Source organism: Dermacentor albipictus, unplaced genomic scaffold (assembly GCF_038994185.2).
Source record: "Dermacentor albipictus isolate Rhodes 1998 colony unplaced genomic scaffold, USDA_Dalb.pri_finalv2 scaffold_14, whole genome shotgun sequence".
Taxonomy (NCBI): Eukaryota; Metazoa; Arthropoda; class Arachnida; order Ixodida; family Ixodidae; genus Dermacentor; species Dermacentor albipictus.
In genome coordinates, this window is record NW_027225568.1 from 11,505,433 (window position 1) to 11,531,583 (window position 26,151).

Sequence of the window (26,151 nt, forward strand, 5' to 3'; positions counted from 1 at the left end):
TGAAAGCCGACTTGTGGACGCGCACACAGGGTGTCACCATTCACAGCGCCCGAAGGTTAGGCAAGACCAAGACGGCCGTCATCACCTTTGACGGACCGATCACACCGAAACACGTCATCTACTGCGGAGCCGAGTACAAGTGCTACGCGTACCGGCCCACAAGACAAATCTGCTACGTTTGCTGCCAACAAGGTCACCGCTCCGACGTGTGCCCCACACCGGACGCCAAGGCTTGCAAACAGTGCGGGATGCAGAACCCGCCAAAGGATCACCAGTGTACCCCCAGATGCCTGATCTGCGGAGGCAACCACACTACCGGATCGCGGGAGTGCCAAGACCGACTAAAGAAAGCCAGGGACCTGCGAGGCAAGGCCAACGGCGACAACAACGGCGGCGGACGCGGGAGCAGACGTCGCAGCCGGGACGACCGCGGCAAGAAGCCGCGATGGTTCAGCTCGGAGGAGGAGACTTCGCGGAGCCGTTCGAGATCCCGGGCGTCGCGGAGCCGTTCACGGAGCCGGTCACGGTCCTTCCCACCTCTGCCGCCCCTGGCCATTAAGGGAGCAGGCCAGCTGCAGCAGCAGCAGCAGAAGAAGAAGACGAAGAAGGAGCCTACCCGAAAGAGCGGCGGCGTCAAGGTGAGCTGGGGAGCCGAAAACCCTTGGTTTGCTCCGCACTCGGGTGGGGTAGCTAACGAAAAGAACAACACCAACAGCCACCGCGAACAGCCTAGACAGGAGGACGCGGAGAAAATAGCGCTGAGACGTGAATTAGAGCTATCACGCGCTAAGCAGAAAGAGCTAGAACGCCAAATAGCAGAGCTAACGAAGGCAGTGCGAGACCTTAGATCGAACAGCCCTGCGCAGCCACAGACCGTACAAACCCAAGCCCCATGGCAAGCAGGCAACGAGGATTTCGCCACGTTTAAAGCAGAGATTCAGCAAATGATGCAGCAGATGATGCAGCAACAGCAGCAACAAATGCAGCAAGTGCAATTACAAGTCACAGAGCTCCGGAGCAGCATCCGCAAGCAGAAGTTTACCGAGAACATTAGAGAGAAGGCCTACCACCGCCCCGCGCTGGCATCCCTCGCCGACACATCCGCAAACAACACCGAGGCTTAAACATGGCCAGTACAACTTTAAGCAAGCAAGAAAGCTTAGATATATGGCAATGGAACTGCAGAGGCTACCGTAAGAAGCAGGGCCTCCTCCAACAATACATTCACACGCAACAAGCACCGCCTGACATCATATCGCTTCAAGAGACGGGCACGACACCAACACTCGCCGGATACACGTGTTACGAGACTCAAGAGAAAGGAAGAACGGCTACCCTAGTCAGCAAGGCACTCATCGCCATAAGCCACGACAGGATAGCCGACACCGACGTAGAGCACGTTATTGTAGAAATTATACCCAAGAAGAAAAGAAAGAGGGGCAGTATATTTATTGTAAATGCATACAGCCCTCCGAAACAGAGGAAGGCCAAATTCTACGAGCTTTTCCATGGCGCACGCAAACTAGCGAAAGACAGCACGCTAATCATCCTAGGAGACTTTAACGCCATGGACAAAAGCTGGGGGTACCAAACAGCAAACCCAAAAGGCAAAACGCTAGCGGAGGCAGCAGAGAACACCGACTGCAACCTACTCACAGACCCAGACACTCCAACCAGAATCGGAAACAGCGTTAGCACCGACACCTGCCCCAACCTCACGTTCATACGAGGAGCGGAGCAAGCAGCGTGGGAGAACCTGTTAGAGAACCTAGGTAGTGACCACTACATACTCAAGACACAAGTAACTTCGGACAGGCTAAGGCGTCAGCTGGGATCGGCAAAAATTACGGACTGGAGCGCTTTTCGAGAGGCATGCGATAGGAATTTCGCCGAGAACGGGATCCAATCGATAGAAGAGTGGGGGAAAATTCTCATTGAAACACAGCGCAAGTACACCAAAGAAATCACGCGAACGACGCAGACGCCCGAGGTAGACGCCAGACTGCTCAAGCTGTGGGAAGCTAGACGCGGGCTCACCAAGAGGTGGAAGAAACAAAAATACAACAGGAAGCTAAAGATAAAGATCGCAGAAGTCACAGCGAAAGCAGAGGAGTACGCGGCGCAATTGGCAAGGCAAAATTGGCAGCAATTCAGCGACTCCCTCAACGGAACTTTGAACACAGCGAGGACGTGGCATATCCTCAAGGCTCTCATAGATCCGACCAAGACCAAGGCAGAAAACAACAAAACCATCTACCGGTTCATCCACCAGTACGAGGGACCAGACTCCGAACTCCTGGAGAAGGTGCGCGTTAAATGCTTCGGGGACACAAACCCAGCAGCTTACGCAGAGCGCTACCGAGGAAGAGAAAACGTTAACCTGGACAGACCCATCACGCGAGAAGAGGTCTACGCAGCGATTCGAAACACAACCAGAAACACGGCCACGGGTGCAGACAAGATAAATAACGCACTCATCCGCAACCTTAGTGAAGAGTTAGTCGCAGAATTTACCGACTTTCTCAACAAACACTGGGAAGCTGAGACCGTCCCCGAGGAGTGGAAGCATGCGGAGGTAGTGATGATTCCTAAACCGGGCAAGAAACTGCAAATTGAGAACCTCAGACCGATCTCGCTCACATCTTGCCTGGGAAAACTGTACGAACGAGTGGTGACGCTGCGACTACAACAGTACATGGAGGACAAGGAACTGTATCCCCACAGCATGTTTGGATTCAGAGCAAAATTATCGACCCAAGACGTACTGCTTCAAATCAAAGAAGAAGTACTCGGGAACGTCCCCAGGAGCGGGGAGAATATAATAATGGCATTGGATATCAAGGGGGCTTTTGACAATGTAAGCCACGAAGCTATCCTCACGGGCATGAACGACCTGAACTGCGGGAGGAGAGTCTACGGCTACGTCAAAGCCTTCCTTTCAAACAGAACGGCAACGATTGGCCTCGGAGGGCTCCGATCAGAGAAGTTCCTTACTCCAAACAAAGGGACGCCTCAAGGGTCGGTCATCTCCCCCACGCTTTTCAACATAGCAATGATTGGCTTGGCAAAACAGTTAAAAGAAATCGACGGCATACACCATGCCATGTATGCCGACGACATCACCATCTGGGTTAACACAGGCTCGCTCAGACAGAAAGAAGAGAAGTTACAAGAGGCAGCCACCTGCGTAGAGGACTACGTCAGAGCAAGAGGGCTAGCCTGCTCCACTGAGAAGTCCGAGCTCCTGAGAGTTTGGAGAGGAAAGCAAAACCGCACAGTCCCCACCAGCGACGAGTTAAAGCTCAACGTCTACCTCGAGGGCAAGCCGATACCGGAAAAGACGCTCATCAGAATCCTGGGGATGTGGATACAGTCAAACCAACGCTGCACCCACACCCTCGCCCTACTCAAGGCATCGACCCTACAAGTGGCCCGCATGATCACGCGCATCTCACACAGACGCCACGGCATGCGAGAGGAGGACACCCTCAAGCTGGTCACAAGCTTGGTTGTCAGCCGAGTGGCATACAGCCTCCCATACTACAATCCCATCAAGAGTGAGGTACAACAGGCGGACGCGATTCTACGCAAAGCCTACAAAACCGCACTCCACCTTCCCCAGAACACCTCAACCGAAAAGCTCCTAGCCTTAGGACTACACAACGCCTTCGACGAATTGAAAGAGGCGCAACTAGTCTCCCAACAACGCAGACTACAGCAGACCCCATCTGGGAGGGAGCTCCTGAAGAAACTAGGCTGCGCCGATCAACTGCAAGAGATCCAGAGGACCGAAACAATTCCGGACGAGTATCGCAACACTCTAAAAGTAGCACCCATACCCCGGAACATGGATCCCAACCTCCACAAAGCACGCAGAGAAGCGAGGGCTGAATACCTACAAAAAACACTAGCACCCCAAGAAACGACGGTATATGTGGACGCAGCCACATACGCCAGAGCAGCGGGGCAGAGCAACAGCAACGCGGTAGCAACGGTGATTGATTCGAACCTACGCGAGATCACCAGCGCATCACTACAAGGCTGTACGATAATCGAGGCTGAAGAAGCGGCCGTCGCTCTAGCGGCAGCGGAAGGATATCGTTCTAAACGGTCCTTAACAATCCTTACAGACTCGCAAACAGCGTGCCGCAACTACCTACGCGGCAGAATAGGGCACGGAGCGCTCCGCATACTCCGCTCCGGAGACCACATAACACAACGACAAACAAAAGAAGAACCAATTAGGCATACAATAGTATGGACGCCGGGACACACGGGAGTCGCAGGGAACCAAGAGGCGGACAGGATAGCTCGAGGGCACACTTATTACCGAGCATCCCACGTAGGCGACCTCGAGGAGACCGAACCTGTACCCCAAGACTATTCGGCGATACTAAATTACTACAAGGGCTGCAGAAAGCGGTATCCACCACCGCACAGCTCCCTTAGCAGAGAGGACTCTGTCGCGTGGAGGCAGCTACAAACGGGCTCTTACCCGAACCTACACGTACTCAGCAAAATTTATCCGACACAATACAATGACAAATGCCCCTGGTGCCACGAAACACCCACGCTGTATCACATAACGTGGGCATGCCAGAAGATAGACGTGGCACCCGTTATACCAAACCCGAGTGCGGAACAATGGGAGGGAGTGCTCTCCAGCGATCGCCAGGTCGACCAAGAAGGTCTGATTCGGCGAGCACAACTGGCAGCAGCATCCAGCGGAGCCCTGGACTAAGGGCAACCGACCGTTGTGTTAGAAGATGGACGATTCCATCTGAAGACCGCAGAATACCAGCGAATCTAGAGCTGATAAAGTTTTTCACTCACTCACTCACACTCCAGGCTTTAATAGTCTTAATGTCAAGAAAATGTTATATATGTGACCAACACAAACATCATAAAAGAAATACTGCGGCAACAGAAATGGCCAAAATAGAGCGCTAGTTGAGAAATAAATAGATTTAGCCCGTTGACTTGGATATCAGAATTTGTGCTTATTGAAAAACTGAGCGGGATGCACACGCGATTGGAATGTGGAGGAAGATGACAAAGACCAGCAGCCACGAGACTCACATGCTCGCGCGCTAGCCTCGAAAGGACCCGACGACCAAATCAGCTGCAGCAAGGTGAGCCTGCAGTCCAACTCTTTCCGCTGTTCAGGTGGCCGTCCTGCTGTCTCGTTCCTTTTCTTCTCTCTTAGCCCAAGAAACGCGGATGACGACTGTGTGTTTCAGAACGCCTACCGTAGCAGTAGCCCTTGCAATAGGCCTAACAGTAGGCGGACAGTTGGAAGGCCGAGAAGTTAATGGATGCATCGAGTTTTCCCGCGACGTCCCGGCGAATTAAAAAAAAATACATTCACAGCTAAAACGCTTCGCTTAGCCTGCGCGGCGTTTGTATCTGCAAGCTTATCAACGCTAAACTGAGGCAAACGCTAACTGGTGTTGGGCCGTTAGCGGTTAATGTCCGTCCTTTCACGTCCCTTCCCCACCTCCCCGACCCTCTCTTTGTTAGCTTTTGTATAGTAATTTCAGCTTCGTTTTTTGTGTTCTCATTCATATGTGAGTCGAGATGTGGCAACCCAGTGAAACAGATATCTCTATTGTGTGCTACGCGGTCATTGTGAAATAACTCGAAATGCGCATAAAAACTCCAGGGGTAATAATCTTGACGTAGCTGAAGGCAGAGCATAGACGAGAACTGTGGTCGTATTATATGGAAATTACTTTCCTATCGTTTGCATCATTCATCGCAGCAAGCGGCTGATGTTGGCGATCTATAGCGATGGCCTTGCGTGACCACAGGCAATGAGGAAGGGCGGATAGAATGGTGAATGAAAATAATGTGTTACATAATACCGCGCCTGGTTCGATCGCGGCAACAAAACATTCTTCATATTTATATGTGGCTTCGTGCGAGCAAAAGCCAAAGGGTTAAAAGAGAATGGTAGTCGAAATTATTCGTTAGAAAATGCGGCGTCTGCTCTTCCTTAGCTCCTGGTTCGATCGCGGCAAAAAATATTCACCATTCTTATATGCCGCGCCGATAGTGGCCGATTGCAGCAATAATGGTAACACGGCTTCGTGCGAGCCAATGACAGAGGTCTAAAAGAATGGAAATTTAAATGAATCGAATATGAATTCCCTGCTCCTCCCAAGCTAACACGCTATAGGCAGACCAATACGGTTGACAAAGGGTGCAGCTCCAACCCAAGGTACCTATTCATAAAAACTCAGTCACTAAAATTGTTCTTAAGACGTTAATCCTGACGCTGGACATATCAGCGAAGGCCAATGACGAAGTGCACTTACGGCCGAATTGCTCGGTGAATTCTACCCCAGATACACATTATATGTAAAAGCATTTGTAGCCTCATAAAAAGACCTAACAAGAGAAATATTGCGAAAAGGTAGATGTATTGCGCCAGACGCTGCCATTTGGCCGACTTGGTGCGGCTTCATCTTGCGTAACACAGTGCAGACGGAAACACCGACAAGAACAAAACATTCTATGGGACAGTCTCAGGTGTGCAGCGCTGTCTCATTCCTGCTTTCGTTCGTGTGCGTGTTATTTTTTCGCTCTGTTACCTACGATGAAGCTTTTTCTCGATGACAGTCTGGTGTATTTGGTTTTAATGGTCATTCAACAAAAATGACAGTTAGAATCTCCGCACTACATGAACTTCCTTGCTCGAGCTCCTGGCATGCACACAGCCCATGGAGCTTAAAGCAGGGTCGATTATTTCGATATTGCAATGTTTTAGAATAGCGTTCACAAGCAAGCATAAGCGACTTCAACAATTATATAAACAGCGTTGTCCTCATGTTGCGTGCTTCGTAAGCCATTCGGTTTTTGTATTACGTGCGCTTTGTTCGCGTATACATGTTATTCCGCTTACTTTAACGGACGTAATTTTCGCGTGTGCTATAAGCAACAGTGCTGTGAAAAGTCATGTCACGAGTGTCTCTTGCGTGTACTTGAACTGTCCGGATGGCGGCGCTTTCGCTATCGTTGATAGAGGCGATAAGATGGCCAAGCAGGTTTGGATTCATTTCAAAACGCCTTAGTCAAAAGTGATGAGCGGCTACTGTGCCTAAATTCCGTGATCGTTGGACGACTCTGGCGCCTGTAGGCCTGATGAGTCGCGCCGACATAAAAACGGCAGGATGCATACTAATACACTATCCTGGGGTCTAATTCTGTAAGAGTCCACCTAGTGGACTGTCCATTTCGGCTGCTGCTGATTGGCTAGGGTCACTCATCTCCTCCTCTCTCGTACAGCTGCTTCCAATCAGCGGCGGCCGAAATGGACAGTCCACTAGGTGGACTCTTACAGAATACACCCCCCCCCCCCCCTGGTTTCGTCTGCGTGGTTCGAAACGACGCACCAAGTGGCGCCCTTTCTCCTAACTTTTATGGGCTATTATTTTTATTTCTCTTTCGTTGTTTGCTTTCCAGAATACGTTAAGCTAAGTGTTCAAGGGACGTCCATCGTAGTGTCCAGTAAAAAGCTTGCGCTTAAAGTGCAAACGGCGTTGAACGCTGTTCGAAAATTGTGCACATATTAACATATCCGTGTGTGATAGGATAATTATTGGGAATCTGCTAGAGCAGCGCACAAGAGACGAAGGACGGTGGAAGCCAAACACTCGTGCTTGTTTTTACCATCCTTCGTCTCCTCTGCCCAGCTACTAGGTTCCCATGATGTATCAAGTCGCTTAGCTTTCAATTATTTTATAAGTGAATTAGTCTCTCTTAATCGGTGCTTTTCATTAGTGTTAGTTTTGAATGTATTGCGCTCTTAACAGTCGCATGTCAACGCACCGTCTTCAAGCGGACATGCTAAAATCCGCGCTTTTTTCTTCATCCGCCTTCCCTATTGCGGTTATCGCTCGTTTTAAAACGTGCTGACTGAAACGGGACTCACCGCTGCCTTTTGTTGTCAGCGTTCATACGAAGGAAACCTCTAAACAATGGCGAACCATTTCATCTTGCTTTCACTCACATCTACTTGCTGGAAAAGAATCGTGCACGTTGTCGTGTACTTCGCTTATAAGCACTTCGCTTCAATATCATGGTTGAGTATCCGAACTTCACCGTCACTGTCGCCTAAGGGCACAGAAATTGCTGCCATTTACGCAGTTGCATTAGCTTTCGACGGCTTCATGCATTCGAGCACAGATCCTAATTATTCTCAATTTTAACAAAACCTTCCATCGCGAGCCAAACAATCGACTTCGAACAAAACTGCATTTTGCTTAACGAAACTGGACTTTGCTTTCCTACTTCAATTATGTGGTAGAGGAATGTCTCTTTGTCAAACACACCACCGTATGTTGAAGTTTGTTGGTTCTGAATCGGCACTTGCAGTGTCAATTAAGTGCTGTTCATGGAAAAATTTTCGCCCGCATCCTGCTTTATTGCACTGAATCCCACAACGGCTACCATGGCAGACGATAGTATCAGGTTGCTTCCAGGCGGCTCTGTGCTTGAAGAGTTAGACCGAGTTAGAAAATACTGTTAAGCCAGAACACTGAAAGTTTATCTGAGTATAGTGCTAATTGCAGTCGGTGAGACACTATAAAGTGATATTACTGATTCATATCAGTGAAAAGCACTCTGTTTCTGCTGCTTAAATATTGACTCGTGTAATAAATGATTGAGCTTGTATAAGTATTTAGGTTCAACTAGTAAAAACGCATGGTGCTTAAGCAGAGCGGATTACAAGCCCTTGGATTTCAGCAAGCCGAAAACTTTCGCTGAAAAGTCGAAATTGTAGCCCCGCATAGCCCATCCTGTTCAACTAAGCTAATTACTTGATTTTAGCTTGAGCTTACAGGTGTGGCCTGTGAGCCTTTCTTCAATAACTATATAACAGACACAGCGATGTGCAGTGTCTTTAATTTTTAAGAAATACGAAAGCATCGATTCAATGAGCTCTCATACTTAAGAGAAAGCTTTAGCTCGGCGCCAACTCAGTACCGGCTATTCAAATACATGTAAAACTCAGGAAATGTTCCATGAAAAAGCCCCTGGACCAACTTGAATGAAACTGGTTGCATTTCAGAGGAAAATCTAAACTCTAGTGATGCTTAAGTCGAATGTTGAAAAGGACCTGGCATTTTTACGAAAGCTACCGAAAATTGGTATCGTTTAAAAATATAGTAGCAGATTGTTTACACATACGTAACTATGCTCCAAAAGCGGATACTGCTGTTTTGTAAACTGCATCTGTTAGAATAGCTAAAGCGTACACATTTGACATATGAACTGACAGCTTACGTGAACTCGTTACAATGTTTACGAGTGCTTTGCAAAAGTGCTACTCACATAGTATAATGGTATATTTCATAATTCTGTATGATGAACGATGTTTCTTTTTTTTTTGCTTTACATGAAATATTAAGTGAAGTTTGCAGAATTGTGACATTATATTTCACTGCTGACTTAGAGTTGTAAACATGGTAGTATAGTGTTTTAAAATTTCGCAATTTTGAACCGTTTTTATTAAGACACTAACTGCCTAGATTAAAATTTTACTTGCAATATTGACTACATTTTACTGTTGCCTTTTATATGCATTAAAGTTCATCAAATTCGGTGTGCTGGTTGCCGAGAAAAACAATTTCTCCGCACGCATGTATTTGGATGAGAACGCCCGAGCTAAAGCATGCTCATAAAGCTAATATTCCATTCAGATATTTCGCCAACGAAACTGCTATACTCGCGGACAGCTGTGTGCAGCAATGAAGGGAAAGCTACTGAGGCAAAGCGCGCACAAGTGTGGAGCGCTTCTGAAAGGAGTCCCAAATTTTCATTCGCTTTAGTATAAGCCGGGGAAGACAAAAGCATAAACACTTTTTTTACAACATCTGAATTAGAGAGAACACTCCAATTGGTGTTGTCTTATTTGGCGCCTGCTCCCATTCGCGTCTTGGCAAAGGCGAAACCATCGCACGTGTAAGCTGCATCGATTCTGCAGCGTCCGTAGCGAGAAATCCGAAAGCGCTGTCAAACGCTGCCGGACTACATGGCGCGTTCATACATGTGCAAAAGCTCCACACCGGTAGCTTAACCTTTCATTGCCGCACAAAGTTGTCGGCGGGTATAAGAGGAAAGTTCTGTGCTCCATTTGATCTGGTCCTCTGACCGCTAATGGACGTGCCCATATCTACAGCTGTTCACTGCACGCACTGCGAGCCATTGTCCAGCGTACGACCCGCTTCCGCTCAAGGTACGCCCTTTGCTTGCTGATTCATTCCGCAAACCTTAGCGCAATGGTGTTTCGTGCCGAGCGAGATCGTAAAAACATAGCTGTGAATTCTCGAGTACGACTTGCCATGGCGCATTCAATTTTCACTGTTTTCCAAGCGTATGCGACAGCACCCCCTGTAGGTCTCTCATTTCTTGTTTTCCTTTTACGCGTAATTTGACCCCTGCATGATTGTCGTTATTTTCGTAATAATGCCAATGCCGACTGTGTGCTTATATCGCGCTCACTGTGCGACTTATGTTACTGCTTGTGATATCGAGCTAGCTATTTAAGCTATCACGTATGTGCAGCACAAAAACTAAAAATATGCGATCATTGAGTCAGTTATTTCTGAATAAGATTGCGCATTGTAAGTCAATCTTCACCTTTATTGTGGCAACGAAAAATATATCAAAGAAAAGCAAAATCAATCAGTGAAATTCTCAATACCACCAACGTAGTCGGCTGATTTTCTTTTCGTTATTGAAGCCTTTTTTTTTTTTTCTAACGTGTTGGCACTTACCCTGTGTAGCATCGTATGGAACGTTCGTCGGTCAATCCAGTTGCTCTTCTGAGAAACACAAAGACTTTTTAACCACGAAAACTACGCGCTCGTTAGGCTGCGTCCACAGGATAGACGAAACCACCTTTTTGGCACTGGAAGCCGACGGCACGTCAAAGCGCGTTTACGATTTCGCCAGAGCCCCACCTAATACCTTTTTTTTTGTTACTGTCGCTCGGACGTAGCAGCTGTGGAACGAAGGCGCTTCCTCCTTCCTCTGGATATTAAGCAGCTTTGTCCAGTTTCTTCACGTTATAAACAAGAGCGTGGCACATACACGATATACTTTTCAGTTCTTTTCGTATGTCGAGAAATCGCCGGCATCAAGCGGCAACTAGAATATTTTCAAGAAAAGTAATTCTATGGCGGTCGGAAACTGGGCATACAAAGCAGTTTCTTCTTAGAGAACGACTGCGTTCGATATTGCAGCGTAGGGCGGAAGCGTGTTCGTTTGACAACCTCGCCAATTCGATAAAAATTGGGTGTCCCACACTGTCAGTCCACCATGTGATTCGTGCGCGCCAGGCCACGCTCGGTTATACGGTGACGTGACATATCGACCTCAATGTCAGTCCGTCCTGTCGATATGCTTTTCTGGCACGTAGTGGACCCGCACGATATAAGTGTAGTATCAAAAACAATGCCCCGCTGGTTTCGTGGCACACACACAAGAAATGTGAACTTGCGGCAGCGTGTTTCCGTGCGCCGCTTTCTGCCGTAGGCTCCCCAACGGGTCTTGTTGCGTTACGCGTTTGCCGCGTGTGATCTACATAACCAATGTATTTGGAAAGTTCAGTTCGTGCAGGTATGCCATCAGCGTCGAGCATCAAAGGCGTCCAGATTGCACAATGAAATATTCATTTATGTGGGTTTATTCGGATGTCTGGGCCTCTTCTTTGGCGACAAAGCATAGTTGCTTGGCAAGAAAAAGTGCGAGCTGTTTTCGTGCGCTTTCATTGTTCCGTGCCAGGAGGCGTCGAATGGGCTTGGAAGCTCATATACTTGTGGGGGGGGGGGGGGGCAAAACAACAAAATGATCACTTGGGCGCAACATGGTGGCGGTCTGCGAAAGTATTTCCAGTGGCAGTCTCCTCAGAAGTGTTTTTCAGCGACGGTGCTATAGACAGACTAACTGTTTTCGGGCAAACAATGCGAAATGTAAATACGTAGAAGCAACGAGATTTGCCTCAATTCGTCTGGAGAACGTGCACACTTGGTCTTTTCTCGAACGAAACGTCGTCTTTGCCGTAGCTAGGACAGGGAGGTGCCGTATTAGACAAAGGCATTCCGACCTACCGCATCTCCCATTTTTAGCGCGCAGACCTGCAGGCGTCGACCAGCTGCCGTACAATATCGGACCCTGCGGTGCGCACCCTGTCGCCGTGATGAATTTTCGCCTGACGGAACCCCGCCTGAGCCCCAAGCAGCAGGCGCTGCTGCTGCGAGTCGGCCTCGTCCTGCTTGCGGCGGCGGTCATTCTGACGACCGTGGTGCTGGTGCTGACGAGGAGCCACCGCGTGATGCCTCTCGACCTGAAAGCCGCGGCAAAGAAGTCGCCGCATCGGGCCGCGCAACTGTGCAACACTACCTCCTGTCGCCTGGCGGCGTCGCTACTCAAGGCGAGCGCCACATGCTGATAGAAATGCGTTTACGCGTAGCAGGTGGGCCAGCAACGATTACGTGCTGAGCGGTATTTTTTTTTCTCTAAAGGGAGACAGCTCTGTACAATCGTGCGACACGTCAGGTAGACAAGCTACAGAGACCCCTATATTCCTTCGTCCACCGCAAAGTCTCGTGACACGATGAGGCACGACAACTTCAGATCGGTCCGCGCCAATCCGGTATACGAAAGAGAGAGAGCTCTGCGCAATTTCGTGCGACGCGATCGTTGGAACTCGAAAGACCCCCTGTTGCAAGAACTTCACCGCTGCGTGTGTGCCATATACGCGATGAGCATTGCATGCAGTTGGCCGTACTTAATTAGTGGTATGCAGTTGGAGACGAACGTGTTTCGGTATGTACGTAACTATACAGACACCTACTTGTTGCCTCCTGAAAGTCATCAGCGTTGCTTACGTTAATTTTAAATTACAATTAAATTGTGGATTGTAACGCTTCCGAACCTGCATTGTGATTGACGCCGTACTCGAGACAACGGATTAATTTGAACACCTCCACCGGTTCTGTAGCGTACACCTAAATTTAAACTACGTGAGCCTTTTTTGCACTTCTCCCCTATCAGAAATACGACAACCGCGAGCAGCATTCAAACCAGCGACCTCGTTGAAGCTGACCGAAAGTTAAGCGTCATAGCCACTGACTAACCGAGGCGGGTACTTTTTTGTTTGCGCAGCCTTATATTGTAAAAACTTCTAGTACGTGTATGAACTCAGTAAGATCTTTCAAGTCCTACTTTTCGTTCAGAAAGAGAACCAGGATCTTAGAATGCTCGCCGCAGGAGAAAGACTGGAAGGCAGAATTTATTTTAGACGGAGAGTGTACGAATATTTGCATGCTAATCAAATAGTTCGTGCTTGATTGGCATTCTATTCCAGAATTCACTATAAAAAATTGTGCAATATTTTTTTCTGTTCGAATATTCAAATAAAGATCTGGACTTTTATGTGACAGAACCATGATGTGATTATGAGGCGCGCCGTAGCGAAGGACTCCAGAATAATTTTGACCACCTGAAGTTTTTTGAACGTCCGGCTAAATGTAAGCTCACGAGCGCTTGAGCATTTAAGCCCCATCGAGATGTGCCCGCCGCTCCGGGGATTGGACCCACGAACTCGAGCTCAGCAACGCAAAGCTACGCAGAGCAGCGAAAACACAGCGCGCAGAGCTATCAGCGCTCGGCACACTCTGTCAGCATTGTTGATCGCTTTCAAGATACGGTGCGCGTGCCATGGCCATGCCGTACGCAGCTGCCCGAGTACGTTTGATCACGGTTCATAATCGTTCGACACTGACGGATAAGGTTCTAAATGGTGATAATGGCTTATAATGATCGGAATGTCATCAGCGCACCTTGCTGCGCCACCTGCAGTACTTTGCGTGCGTTATCAATTCACCGTGCGCCCATAGTGCGCCGCCGTCTGCACCAATTCGTCCCGCTGCAGCGTTGTCGTGTGTACTGGGCGGATCAAGTTTCATAACACTTATAAGTACACCGGGCTGTGTGGAGGTGAGAAAGTGGCACACTTAACGCTTACTCATACTTAGACAATTTCTAGAGAAGCTTCTTCGTGAATTTTTGTATATCAGCTGTGTACTTCGTGATAAGTGGACGATCAAGCAGCCGACATTATCTAGACGCTTGTGCAAACAGTATTACTGAGCTTCTGCACGTTGTTTACCAGCCGAAGAGCTGCCATTAAGAGTGCTTCCCGTGTCTACACGTGCGGCAAGGTGGGCGTGTAGGTGAGAACCACTTGTTCTTGCAATGAACGCGGCCAGGTATATATATATATATATATATATATATATATATATATATATATATATATATATATATATATATATATATATATATATATTGCTGGCGCCCCTCCCCCTCTCATGCCGGCATATGTTTTTTTTTTTTCAGAACAGATTCTTGAGCAACACCTAGTAAATTGCATTGACGTCCATCCTTGCTTCCGTTGCATTGCTTCGTATTTTATTACATAGCGCGATGGTGGTTGCAACGACGTCAGTTTCTCCATGCTGTATCGCGAAACGTTTGTTTTTTGCTCGTAAGGACTGTTTGCTATTGGCCAGTCACCTTCTGTAAACATATGTGCGATATCACGATTAGCTGGCGTTTACTCTCAGAAACAGTTCAAGCGAAACGGCTTTTTTTTTCTTTTTTAATACGGGCCACGGGGTCCAATTCCCAAAGTTTTGGCGTTCGGGAGTACTCTTTGCCATTAATTGGCCGGCCGCCTTCGGCAATGAGTACAGCTTCAGAGTGGTCTGGTATTTGCTCTTACTAGCTGTTCTAACGTAAGAAAGTTTGCTGAATAAGAACCCAGATCCTTCAGGGTGCCTGCCAACCGGGAAAACCGGGAATTCTGAGGGATTTTGAGTAATCTGGAAATACCGAGGGAAAACTCAGGGAATGTGTGCTTCTATCAGGGAAAATTAGCCGTAACTTTATTGAAAAGGAACGAAAGTCGCGCTAATGCTGGCTCGAATAAGAGAGAGAAATCGCCACAAATTGTCTTTGACGCCATGTCATCGGCTGCAGGAGTTGCCAATGTATAGTCAACGGCCGACTATGCGGATTCCCGATAATTCGGACGGCATCGCGGCACCACCACCTACCCCATAGAACGTCTCTGAAAACGTATCTGAAACTTTTGACGCAAGAACCCTTCGCCATCCGATTTTTCGGACTTTTTGCCGTGACCGAACGTCCGAAATGGCATTAATCAAAGCCACCACCGCTGCCGTTTTGATGGCCTCGCCGCCTCGAACCGGCGCTCTCGCACGCAGATCCGATGGCAGCCGTAGCCACCACCGCCGCAACGCTAGGCCGAGCTGCTTCGACGTTCGCTATTAAGCTTCTTCCCCTTCGGCGCCATGTTTCTCATTGAAAAAATTGCCGCTGCAAGCAATGGCACCGACTCCGCCTTTGTGGTCATCGCGATTCCATGGCTTCGGCTCTCGGAAAGCACAATGCTTTGCATAAAGTCAGTTTCCGACTGTTAGTTTTGCCTTAGTACATTCTTGCCATGCGGTGAAGCATAACTAGTGTGGGAAGGGGCAATTCTTGCGGGATGCATTAGGTTCAAACAAAGCGCAAAAAAAAGAACACGAGAACAAGAGAAGGAAACGAAGACGCAGCGCTAGTTATATAGTACCAACTAGCCCACTAGTTTGTTATCTTGAACACATTATGTATGCCTTAATTATACACGTATTCACCCGTCATCTCCTGCACACTAGGAGCACCGACATGCCTAAGTGTAATGGCAGGCCTTCAGAGCTTTTTCGGGTGTGCATGCGGCAATTTCAACCCATAAGGGCAATAAAAGACATGCATTCTTTTTTTCGGACATCCCGATTTCCGGACGTTTTCGCGGCCCCAAGGAAGTTCTAAAAATTTGACGTTGACTGTACAACTGACCAATGCTTCAATTTCTCCCTGGGGCGAACGCTCGGCAGAAGGAGGACGAGAACACAAAGGACCTACGCATTGAGGAATGAACGTGAAAGGAAGCGTGCCGTCGCTTCTTTCAAGGAGCTTGAGCTCAAAAAACAAAGTGGTGGCTGACGCCGAGATGCAGGTGACCATCATCTAAACCAAATAAACACTTAAAAGCAGTGAAATGCAACACTGAGGCGTTGTGCGCGGGCCGAGATTATGTGAGGACAGTTGAGGTCTACTTTCCGGCTGCTGAACGAGAATGTCACTTGTGACAAAGTTCGGGCCTCATACCAATGTGCTTGCTATAAGTCGATATAAATAGCTCATATTTTAATGTATTTGCTTTTGTATGCAGTCCTTTTTATTCGTATTTGAGAATGCTCGACTCAATTTGCAACGAGTTTTACCATTTGTTTCGAAAATATTTTATTCGCTCTGCATTTTACTAACACCTGCCTTCTGTTTTCTTATGGAGCAAAATAGACACTGCTTCTTACTATTCGAACTTGATTAAGTCGTTTTTTTAACATGCGTGCTAGAGAGTGACAGCATTGGGCGACATGGTGTCAGCTTATCTTTAAATAAAACAAATTTCTGGTTCACCCTGGGAAATTCGCAAAGGCACTCAGTTAAAACCGGGAAAACTCAGGGAATTTAGAAATGTGAACTTGGCAGACACCCTGTCCTTGTTTTTTTATGTCGCAATAATTTAGTTAATGAACCGAAGCCTCACGCACGATCAGATCTTTCTTAGCTGTCTTAGCTCCTGTTCGAGGTGAAATCTCGAGCAGATGGTGGGCGCGTTACCTGAACACCCGTTTGCAGGCTATGCAAGGGCCACTGTGGTCATTACCGTGCCGGTAGCAGCACTAGTATTAATGTTAATGCTTGCGGCTAGAGCCGCCTGTAGCTTTCAGTTCGAAAAACGCGGCAGGACCGCTTCAATGAGAGAGCAAGGGCCCTATAACGTAAAACTATTCCAATATGTTTTTGTTCCAACCTCCTGACGTCAAACTTGCGTAACTACCGACACAAGCATTGGGCAGTGACTGGAGGCTTTGTTTGAACAAGTCAATGAAACGCTCTCCTCGATTATAGGAGTTCACTTTTGTTTGCTTTCAAAGCGAATAGCATTGCCTTACTTGGAAGGTTTCCTCGTATAAATGGCTGAGCAGAGGCGAGGAGCATGCAGAGGTGGAGAGGGTTTCGGTGGAGCCGCGCTAGCACAGTGAAAGTAGGATGGTGCGATCATCTGTGATTGGCCCGCTTCTTTTTGCTTAGCTTTCGATGCCTGGCAAATCGATTCTGCCTGCAACGTTTGACCTTTGCATACGCAGGAGACAGTGAGCGGCGACCCCTGCGACGACTTCTACGCGTACGTGTGCTCGGGGTGGCTTAACAGGCCATCGTTTACCAGCACGTACGACGAGCAAGAGACGCGGCTGTGGTCACACGCGCGCTCCGAGCTCAAACGTATGGCGCCGAGCACGACGACGACGTCGCGCTTCGGCTCTACCGCAAGGTGAGGCAGCGCTCGCTCATCACCTGTGTTTCTTCGCTCGCTAAATATGAGTTCCAGTCGTACTGGATTTGGCGAGCATCACCCGAATCCTCTCCCTTTTCTGGCCCGTAACTCGTGTTATAAAGTTACTCGTTCCAAACTAAACGCGCTGTTAGTTCCCGTTATATTTCTCCGTTTGTGCATGCACTCTTTCAGTGCTGTACTTGGCGCAAGAAAAGAAATGCAGTTAAATTGATCAAGTCCGGTATTCGCAAAAGAAAGAGTTCATAAGTCAATGGGAACGATGGACATATCTGCTACATTGGCCTGCCAATGGCGAACTGCTTTAACAAAGATTTGTGAACATGTTGCTGTTGATCCACAGGCCCTTCAGGTCAATTTACTGCGAGAGCTAGGGGATCAAGAAAAAAACCACGCGTTCAACAAAGCTGAAGACGGTTGAGGAATAGGCCTCCATTACTACACCTTTTAGAGCGATAGCTCTACAACTCCAGGTGCAAACCCTGAAAACGCCTGGTTCCGTAAATCTCACCTTCAAGCTCTGCCAAGGTCAAACAGGGACTTAGCCTGCATAATGGGTTGTGGAGTGAAAACGAACAGCGGCTCAAGGTCAGTCTTTCTTGCTGCCACCGCCACAGGCTCTGGCTGCATCGAATTTCAAACTTGCATATCAAGTGGATAAAACTTGGATGCAAACTTGGATAAAAAGGGCTTGGTGACGCAACCCAACGCGCCATTCCAAAGGGAACGCTCACAGCATCCATGGATCCTTCAATGCGCCTTCGCGCGGAAGCGCCGACGCGCGGAGCGGCGTGTTTGTGTTGTCTTGTGCATTGTGCAATTGTAGATGTGGTAGTTGCTGCTACAAAAAGTTTAATCTCTGCAAACCAATGTTTTCGTCCTTTCCCGAACCAAGAAAAACCGAGCTATCGCTCGACAAACTTAGTTTGACCGCGTTCAACCACGGCAATTTTTTTCTTCTGTGTCGTTCGGAATTAAACGTAAAAAAGGTGTTCAAGCTCGAGGGCTATTTACAAATCATTTTGTACCCTACATCAGTTCTAAAGAGACCCGTGAAAAGCAATAGAGAACATATCGCCAAAGGAAGAGAAATACAAATAGTTATTGCAAACTAACCCTAATGCGCAAAATATTCTCTAATTAGCGTAAGCGGTGACCTGAACGTGCGCCAGCGCTTTTCTCTACACTTCGAATCTCCAGTCACTTAAGCGACATCATAGAACCTATATGAAAATGAGATTTATATGCCCCACTTAATAAGTGAAACATATGTAGACCGAAATGAAATGTTGCAGAGTAACAGTGGAAAGAAGCTCCATCGAATGCAGGGGCTACGCTCAAGGACCGCTCACTTAGTGAAATCTATGTGGAATGAGATTATAACGGTATCGTGGCTTTATTCAGTTTTAATGCTACACGACTGCGAGGCTCATGAGCACTATTCCTGCCAACTTTCATGCAGAACAACCACGCAAGGGAGTAAAATCCCGGCAAGCAAAACACCAACTTCCCAAGACAAAGCCACGCCCAGGTCGGTGAAGGCTGCGATGCTCTACGGCGAGTGCCTGGAAGCTTCCACGCGGCACCGCGCCGACGCCCTGGTCATTTTCCTCAGGGACGTTGGATTGAGCTTCGTCAACGCCACCGAGAACCCCGTCGAGCTGGCGATCAAGCTCGACCTTTTCTACAACCTCAAGGCACGCCTGATATCACGAATTCTCCGAGTGATTTGTGACACATAGCTGTCTCATTCTGGAAGTGATAACGAGAGCTCAACACGCACCCGTAGTAAAAAAGTGCCAGAGAACACAAGGGACCAGACGGAGAAGGACGACACGCACACGGGGTGCACTAACAATCGAAGGCTTGTGCACTGAATGCCCAGAATAAGTACTGATTGAGCATGAATAAACAGATGACAGCAAAATATGAGAGACGGGAAAGACCGTAACATGGGCAAGCCTGCTACACGTGAAAAACGGTTCCTGTAAGAAATCTGACGTCTTTCTCCGAGAGCATGACGGACGGCTTGCTGACGCAAGAATCGCCCAGCTTTTTTATCTCCAGTGCTTCAACGTTCTCCCTTGTTAGGCTATCTGTTGGTTATTTGGACAGGATATGATAGCTTTTTCCCCTATATTAGTGCGCAGCCGCAGACCCTGCCAGGCATATATAGATGCCCTGATATTATTTTTGTTGTGTTGCACTTATGTTCTTTCAATCTGTCATTTAGGCATCTTCCTGTCTGGCCTATGTGTGACGTGCTGCAATCCAAAGGAATTGCGTAGACCCCGTTTTCAGTGCACTCTACAGGCTTATTGCGATGATTCTTAGTACACACAGATTCCTTATCTGCTTCATTGACGGCTCTGCACATTTTTGTTAGCTTGTCCGGTGCGTTAAAAACCACCTTTCCGCCCTCTCTCCGCCCTCTCCCTCTCCGCCAGTTTCTTCACGCTTTGCAAAACGGAATGTACAGGCGCCGACAAAAGTGGTATGTATACTCCACGCAGTCCACGCAGCGGGAGCCGGAGCAACGGGAAACTGCGTCGCAACGCCATCTACAGGCAGAATCTGGGATCATGTCTGCCGATAATAAAGGGTACCCATTGGCTGTCTCGATACCAGATGCCGCCTGTAGATGGCATCGCGATGCAGTGTGCCGCTGCTCCGGCTCCCGCTGCGTGGACTGCGCGGAGTATACCACTTTTGTCGGCGCCTGTACATATGTGGGAAATGTATGTGTCAGCAAGCCGCCCCTCATGCTCTCAGAGAAAGACGTCATATTCCTTACAGGAACCGTGTTTCACGCGTAGTAAACCTGATAATTTGATGGTCTTTCATGTCTCTTATATTTTCATATCTTCTGTTTATTCATGCTCAGCCAGTGCTTATTCTGCGCATCCAGTGAATAAACATTAAGTTGTTAGTGCACCCTGTGTACGTGTCGTTCTTCTTCGTCTGGTCCCTTCTGTTCTCTCACGCTGTACTACGGATACGAGCCAACTAGCCCAAAAATGCACCTTTACCAGAAACACACACAATTGCGCTGGCGCACAATCGGTGTTTGGTAAATTGGGCTTGTTCGTGTCTGTTCTGTTTTGCGCTTGTGCTTCTTGCCCGATAGCCTGCCAACCATAGAGTTTCATACAATTACTAGCGTGAACTACGGCGCTAGTGTTTACGGGAGCTGTAAGCAGCGCAGTTCAGCCAGCATGAGAATGATGGGTATAGTGCATGGATTTGCCTGAACTGCGTCCTCCTGACTTTAAGTAGCTTCGTGACTTCGGAAAGTGATAATTTTTATGAAAGCACGGCGTTACACGTGATTAAATATAACTAAATTTGTCCGATGGCAGGCTTGGAACACAGGACCACTAGCACAGAAGCCCGATATGAAGCCATTACGCAACGCACGCACGAAACCACCGCAATTAGTAGCAATTATGCGTGCTTGCAGAGTCTTATTGCCCTCAGCATTAACAAAAAGTATAAAGCGCCTCGCAATTTATTTCAATTTAGGTCCCGATAAAGCGTAATAAATGAAGCCCCAAGCATGAAGGCCATACAAATCCGTGAACGGCCCACCATTCTCATAGTGGCTGAACGATCGCAGTGCGAGAGTTACCTCTTGTAATTGTAGGAATCTTTATGGTTCCAACGAATCAACTATCTAACAGAACAAAGTGACTGCCACCTTTCTTATCCTTTGGGTATATTTTCACAGTGTCTCCTAGAAAGCAGGCCTGTGCACTCTGCTTCATGACACAGTTTTAAACAGTAACTACTAGAGGGAACTCTGGACCTAGTATCTGCGGGAGCTGCAATGAAAGTGGTTGAGCCAGCATGGGAATTATGGGAAGTGATTGGATTTGCGTAAAATTCGTCCTTCCAGCTTCAGGCGGCTTTGTGAGTTTGTAAACTCTTCATTTTCAGCAATGCACTGCGTAATCAATAAGTACACATTATTAAAATTGTCCAACGGCTGGATTCGAATACAGGAGCTCTAGCACAGCAGCCTGATATTGAAACCATTACGCCACAGACGCATGCACTGACAAGCGATGTGAAATGCCCTTATGAATTTATCGTGGGCATGCCAGTGCCTTGAAATGCTTGACGCGTTTCGATTTCGTCACCTCGACAAGCTCCATCGTTGTAATTAGTAGCGACTGTGAGCGTTCGCAGCGCATTCAGCACTTCAAAGTGTACAGATTGCTTTGAAATTTACGGCAATGAAAGCAGACAAAGCTTATTAAAAAAACACAAGAGCGTCTGAATTGACCAGCAGGAAGATCAGACATATCGATGTACTTCCCATCGGTCCTATTATGGCTGAACGATTGCAGCGCCACAGTTCCCTCTCGTAATTATTGTACGAAACTCTATACTTTATGACGTCATGCTACTTGGACCGAAATTTCCATTGCCAAGCCCGCCGTGATGAAAGCGGTGACGTCAAAATCACTTCGGCTTGCTCAGGAGCATCCGTCGTAGATTCTATGGCACTCGGGCAAGGTAGCATGACGTCATGGATCAAAGTGCACGGGCCTTGTGCTATCTAGAAGGCATTGGTATATTACGCTCACGAATGCACAGTCCTGCATATGGGGCACATGGCATTGCTACTATAGTGATACTTACTGCCAAAGTCAGTACTGTAGTGCTACTTTCACGAAGCATTTTGCTCGTAAATTTGTCATCGTCTCAAAAGCTTCCCGGCCAAATTGTACATCTGTCTTACAGAAAGTTCGGCGACCGTATCACTCTCTTTCATTCAACCTTCTTTCACTCTCTACCGCTACTTGCGTAATGCTTCATGAGCGGGAGTTATTTTGCGTACGTGTAAAATGCATCTTGCAAGCAGCCGAATATAGTTACCACCGATGTAGAGTTATCGTTTAGTTGGTGTATTTCAAGTCTAAACAAAGCGCCAGTTAAATCCCCACCCTTCCCGCACAGGCCTACATAAATATTTATGCACAACTGTCAAGTTACTCTGCAGACGATCAATAGCCAACTAACTAAAGCAGAAATCCACACAGCCTTCCTGTATGCCTGTGCCAAAGAAGTACCGAGATTCCCTTTGTTGCATGGATATGGACGAATTTTGTGAAAGCGAAGTCTGTTCCTCGAAGAATAAAAAAACTAATAATTTCGCAGCAGCACTCTGCTAGTCTTAAGTGCACGAGAATGTCATCGCAGATATGGCTGGTGAAAGTCGTAATCAATGACAAGTCCACCGGAGGGGCTCCTCCGAAAAGTGCGTGATGCACGTGTCCTTCATCCCTTCGCTTTTTGAGAAATAAGATTTTTATAGATGCCACTGGTACGAAAAGAAGCGACCCAGTTGTTCAGACAATCCATACGTGGTGGTCACACCGAATGTACGAAGAATAGAAATAGCCATATGTAGAGACTAAGGCTGTCCAGAACCCAACCGGTTTGTTAGAACAGCGATTAGGCGAACTATTTGCCTGCGACCACCTGACGTGTCCCCCTTAACAGCAGGTATCAATGCAAAAATACTTGAAGAAAAAGTGCTCTCAGAAGGCTGAGATTTTTCACTTCACGCTAGTACTTGAGCAAGAAGAAGCATTTGGGCGAAGGCGAGAAGGTGGTACAACAGATAAGGATGGGAGGAAGGATAGGATGAAGTGATTCGCTGAAGAATCCAGTATACGTGTTCTTTTTAAGAAGCACCGGTGTTGTATTTTTGGCTTGTCACTGACTTTAGTTCAGTGCACTGCGCGAGTGTGTTCAGTAAAAATAATGGTTGCACCGAAGATTTGCGCTATCTATCGAAACGAAGCGAGTTATGTAGGTTTAAAAGTTTAAAAAATAAATCTTTTTAAGCAAGCATTTCTGAATCTAAATTTTTAGCTCAGAAATGTGATTTCTCTGCGCTTGAGTTATGAAAAGCTTTATTATTATTATTATTATTATTATTATTATTATTATTATTATTATTATTATTATTGTTATGAATTGGGTTCGCCGAAATTTGCAGATAGTTGTGTGTACGGAAGCACGAAGAGTTATGTGGTGAGTGCAGGATTGCAGCAATAGGCAATTCGAAACAGCTTGTTGCAGCACAGAACAAAGAACGCCGTATAAGGGCATCTAATTGGTCGTGCTGTGGCAAGATTGCTGTCAACGGCAGATAAATAAGACACTACATGAACGTTGCCGTATTGCCTTGTTGAGTGTGGCGGCGGGTATGAATGCGAGAAAGTGAGGATACTAGAAATACACAAAAAATGCAGCATGGCGCGGGCGCGTGCCTGAGCTTTCGTCCTCACTGACAACTGCTTGCTATAGAACAGAACCACATATATGAACAGGCCCACGTATGTGAACTTGTATGCACTCAGAGCGATGTCCTGGTTAACTGTGCTTTTCTATATCATCGTTACAGAACGCAAAATATCTGTCTCATAAATCTAAAAAATCTTCAGTGTTACACTAGTTTGCAGGGTCTCGGGTTATCCGAGTAGCCTGGATGGGATACAGTGAGGCCCGGAGAGTCAACTTAGGTTTTGACACGCATCAAAAGGAAACTAATATTGTAGGGCCTTCCACATGAAACAAAATACATGTATTCTGGGGTTTCACGTGCCCAAACTACGATATGAATGAGGCTTTGCCTATTGGGGGATCCCGGAATAGTTTTGACTATACCTTGGGTTCTTAACGTGCACACAATGCCCGGTACACAGTACACGGGCGTTTTACAGCAAAGCTGTATATGACTTGGATCCCGGGATTTCTTCGTCTCCGTCGACAGAACAGTCGATAGACCGTCAACAGAAAACCATTCCATGAATTGAACCCAAAAGTGCCCATCTCCATTAAAACTATGCATGCAAGAGGCACATCAGTATTCGTTTCAATAAAAGAAGCACAAAACAAGTGTGAAAACCACATGGTAGATCATAAGGCGCGTTCGACCAATGCGAAGCACGTAGCGTTCGCCGCATGGGTTTCTTTGTGAAGATTACGGTTGCATAAGCTGCAGTTACCGGGAAGCGGCGGCTACAGCATATGAAGCAGGGAGTGACGTCACTACACTTCACGTGTAGAAGAACCCTCCTGGTCACTGATTTCATTTGTGTTCTGATAGCGCTGTGGGAAGGCCACGCATATTTAGGAATTCCGAAGAGCAGCGTGAGCACGATGAGCGGCAACGGGAACAGCAACGTCAGTATTCACAACGGCGTCGTGCTCAGGCTAGGCAGAACGCAGCGGTTCCTTCCCAAAGCAAGCCATACATACTTAGGTTTTGGTACAGTACATTTAATTGTCTTGCTGTCAATCATTTAATCTAGTGCATTGCTCAACCATTCAAGGCTACGTCACAGTGGTCTATTGGATCACGTAATACCACAACTTCGCTTGCTAACCACCTTCACAGCGTGAATTGGAGCTTTTTTAAAGAAACCGCTGTTTCATGCATTGAAGCACGAAAGTAACTGGAACACCAATGCATTTCGACGGACGCTGAAAATGATCTTTTCTGGTACTGTCCAGCGAATTCGTTCCAAATGGATACGCAGTGCGAACTCACGGCTATAATTCCCATATTGAAATATCTCGCGTAAAGCAATTAATTAAAAAGGTGATTGGCGTAATTACTTTAATTCTTCAATTTCACATTTTGATTTCCCGCAGAAGTACTGGCAGCCCCATCGAGTAATTTAGACAAAGGGTTAGAATTGTTCTGTCTGTCATAGGCAATCTTAAAAAATTCGATGCAGCAAAAAAAAACAGCCTGTATGTTGAACAACATACTGAAAGCCAACGTGGATTAGGACCAATTTCCACTAACTTCGAAGTATCTTTCTGTAAAGCAAAAATGAATCATTTGGAACACTGTGCGATGAGCCATTAGGTCGAGACAATTTAGGCACTGGAGTTTTGTAAGAGGGTCTCATTGAAAGGACGAAGTTGCTAAGAGGCTGCCACTGTGGGCCGCTTGTTTGCGAAATGCGGTCGCTTCGCGTTCAAGTTCTGCTCTCGTTTCTTGACTTTGAATGCCAAATGTCGGCTTAGTTGACACCTCTTGCGTCTCCACACCTTCTCGTAGACATTGTTTGACTTACGTCGCCACCCGACTTGGAGGCGACCTGACGGCCGCCCGATGTTCTCCATGGGCCGGCGTCTCGACCTGGAGTCGTGGCGCCTCGAGCGCGTCCGTTTGCGCCGTCGCGGGGCGTACGAGGAGCTCGTACACTCCTACGTCATCGTCATGGTTGTACACGTACGTGCTCGTTTCGCCCAGTCGGGGCTCATAGCGCACTAAGCGAGCCCTCGTTTCCTCGTTTGGCGCTCGCTTTCTCGCTTTTCTGTAAAACGCTGTGTCAATACTTGCGTACCCCTGCGTTGGCGATTAGCAACGGATTAAATGTGATAAAGCGAGCCTGCGAGCTTCTGTCCACGCTGAGCCGCAGCGAAGTGAAGGGTATATACTTTGGAAAGAACGTGAAGAGCACTGGAGCAGCACACCTGACCATGTATGTTTAGTATTGAGTCAAGGTGCCGGTGCGCGTGTGTCGGTGCACGCGTGCTGATTGGAGCGTGAATGCGGTTCGAAATCTCACGTAACCTGAGAAGTGTGTTGTATGGCTCGGATTCTGTCACTATAAAATGCCACT

At 47.4% G+C, this 26,151-nt stretch overlaps 1 protein-coding gene across 1 annotated transcript in view; it reads left to right on the forward strand.

Annotated features, from left to right (window-relative positions):
- Positions 1-5,047: 5,047 nt before the first annotated feature.
- LOC135905881 (endothelin-converting enzyme 2-like) overlaps positions 5,048-26,151 on the forward strand; it is a 41,403-nt gene continuing 20,299 nt past the window's right edge. Inside the window, exons 1-6 of the mRNA XM_065436992.1 lie at positions 5,048-5,132; positions 10,184-10,240; positions 12,135-12,439; positions 17,292-17,476; positions 18,960-19,194; positions 25,584-25,757. Coding sequence (XP_065293064.1) covers positions 12,206-12,439; positions 17,292-17,476; positions 18,960-19,194; positions 25,584-25,757 — 828 coding nt within the window. The 5' untranslated portion in view covers positions 5,048-5,132; positions 10,184-10,240; positions 12,135-12,205. The remainder of the gene's footprint in view (positions 5,133-10,183; positions 10,241-12,134; positions 12,440-17,291; positions 17,477-18,959; positions 19,195-25,583; positions 25,758-26,151) is intronic.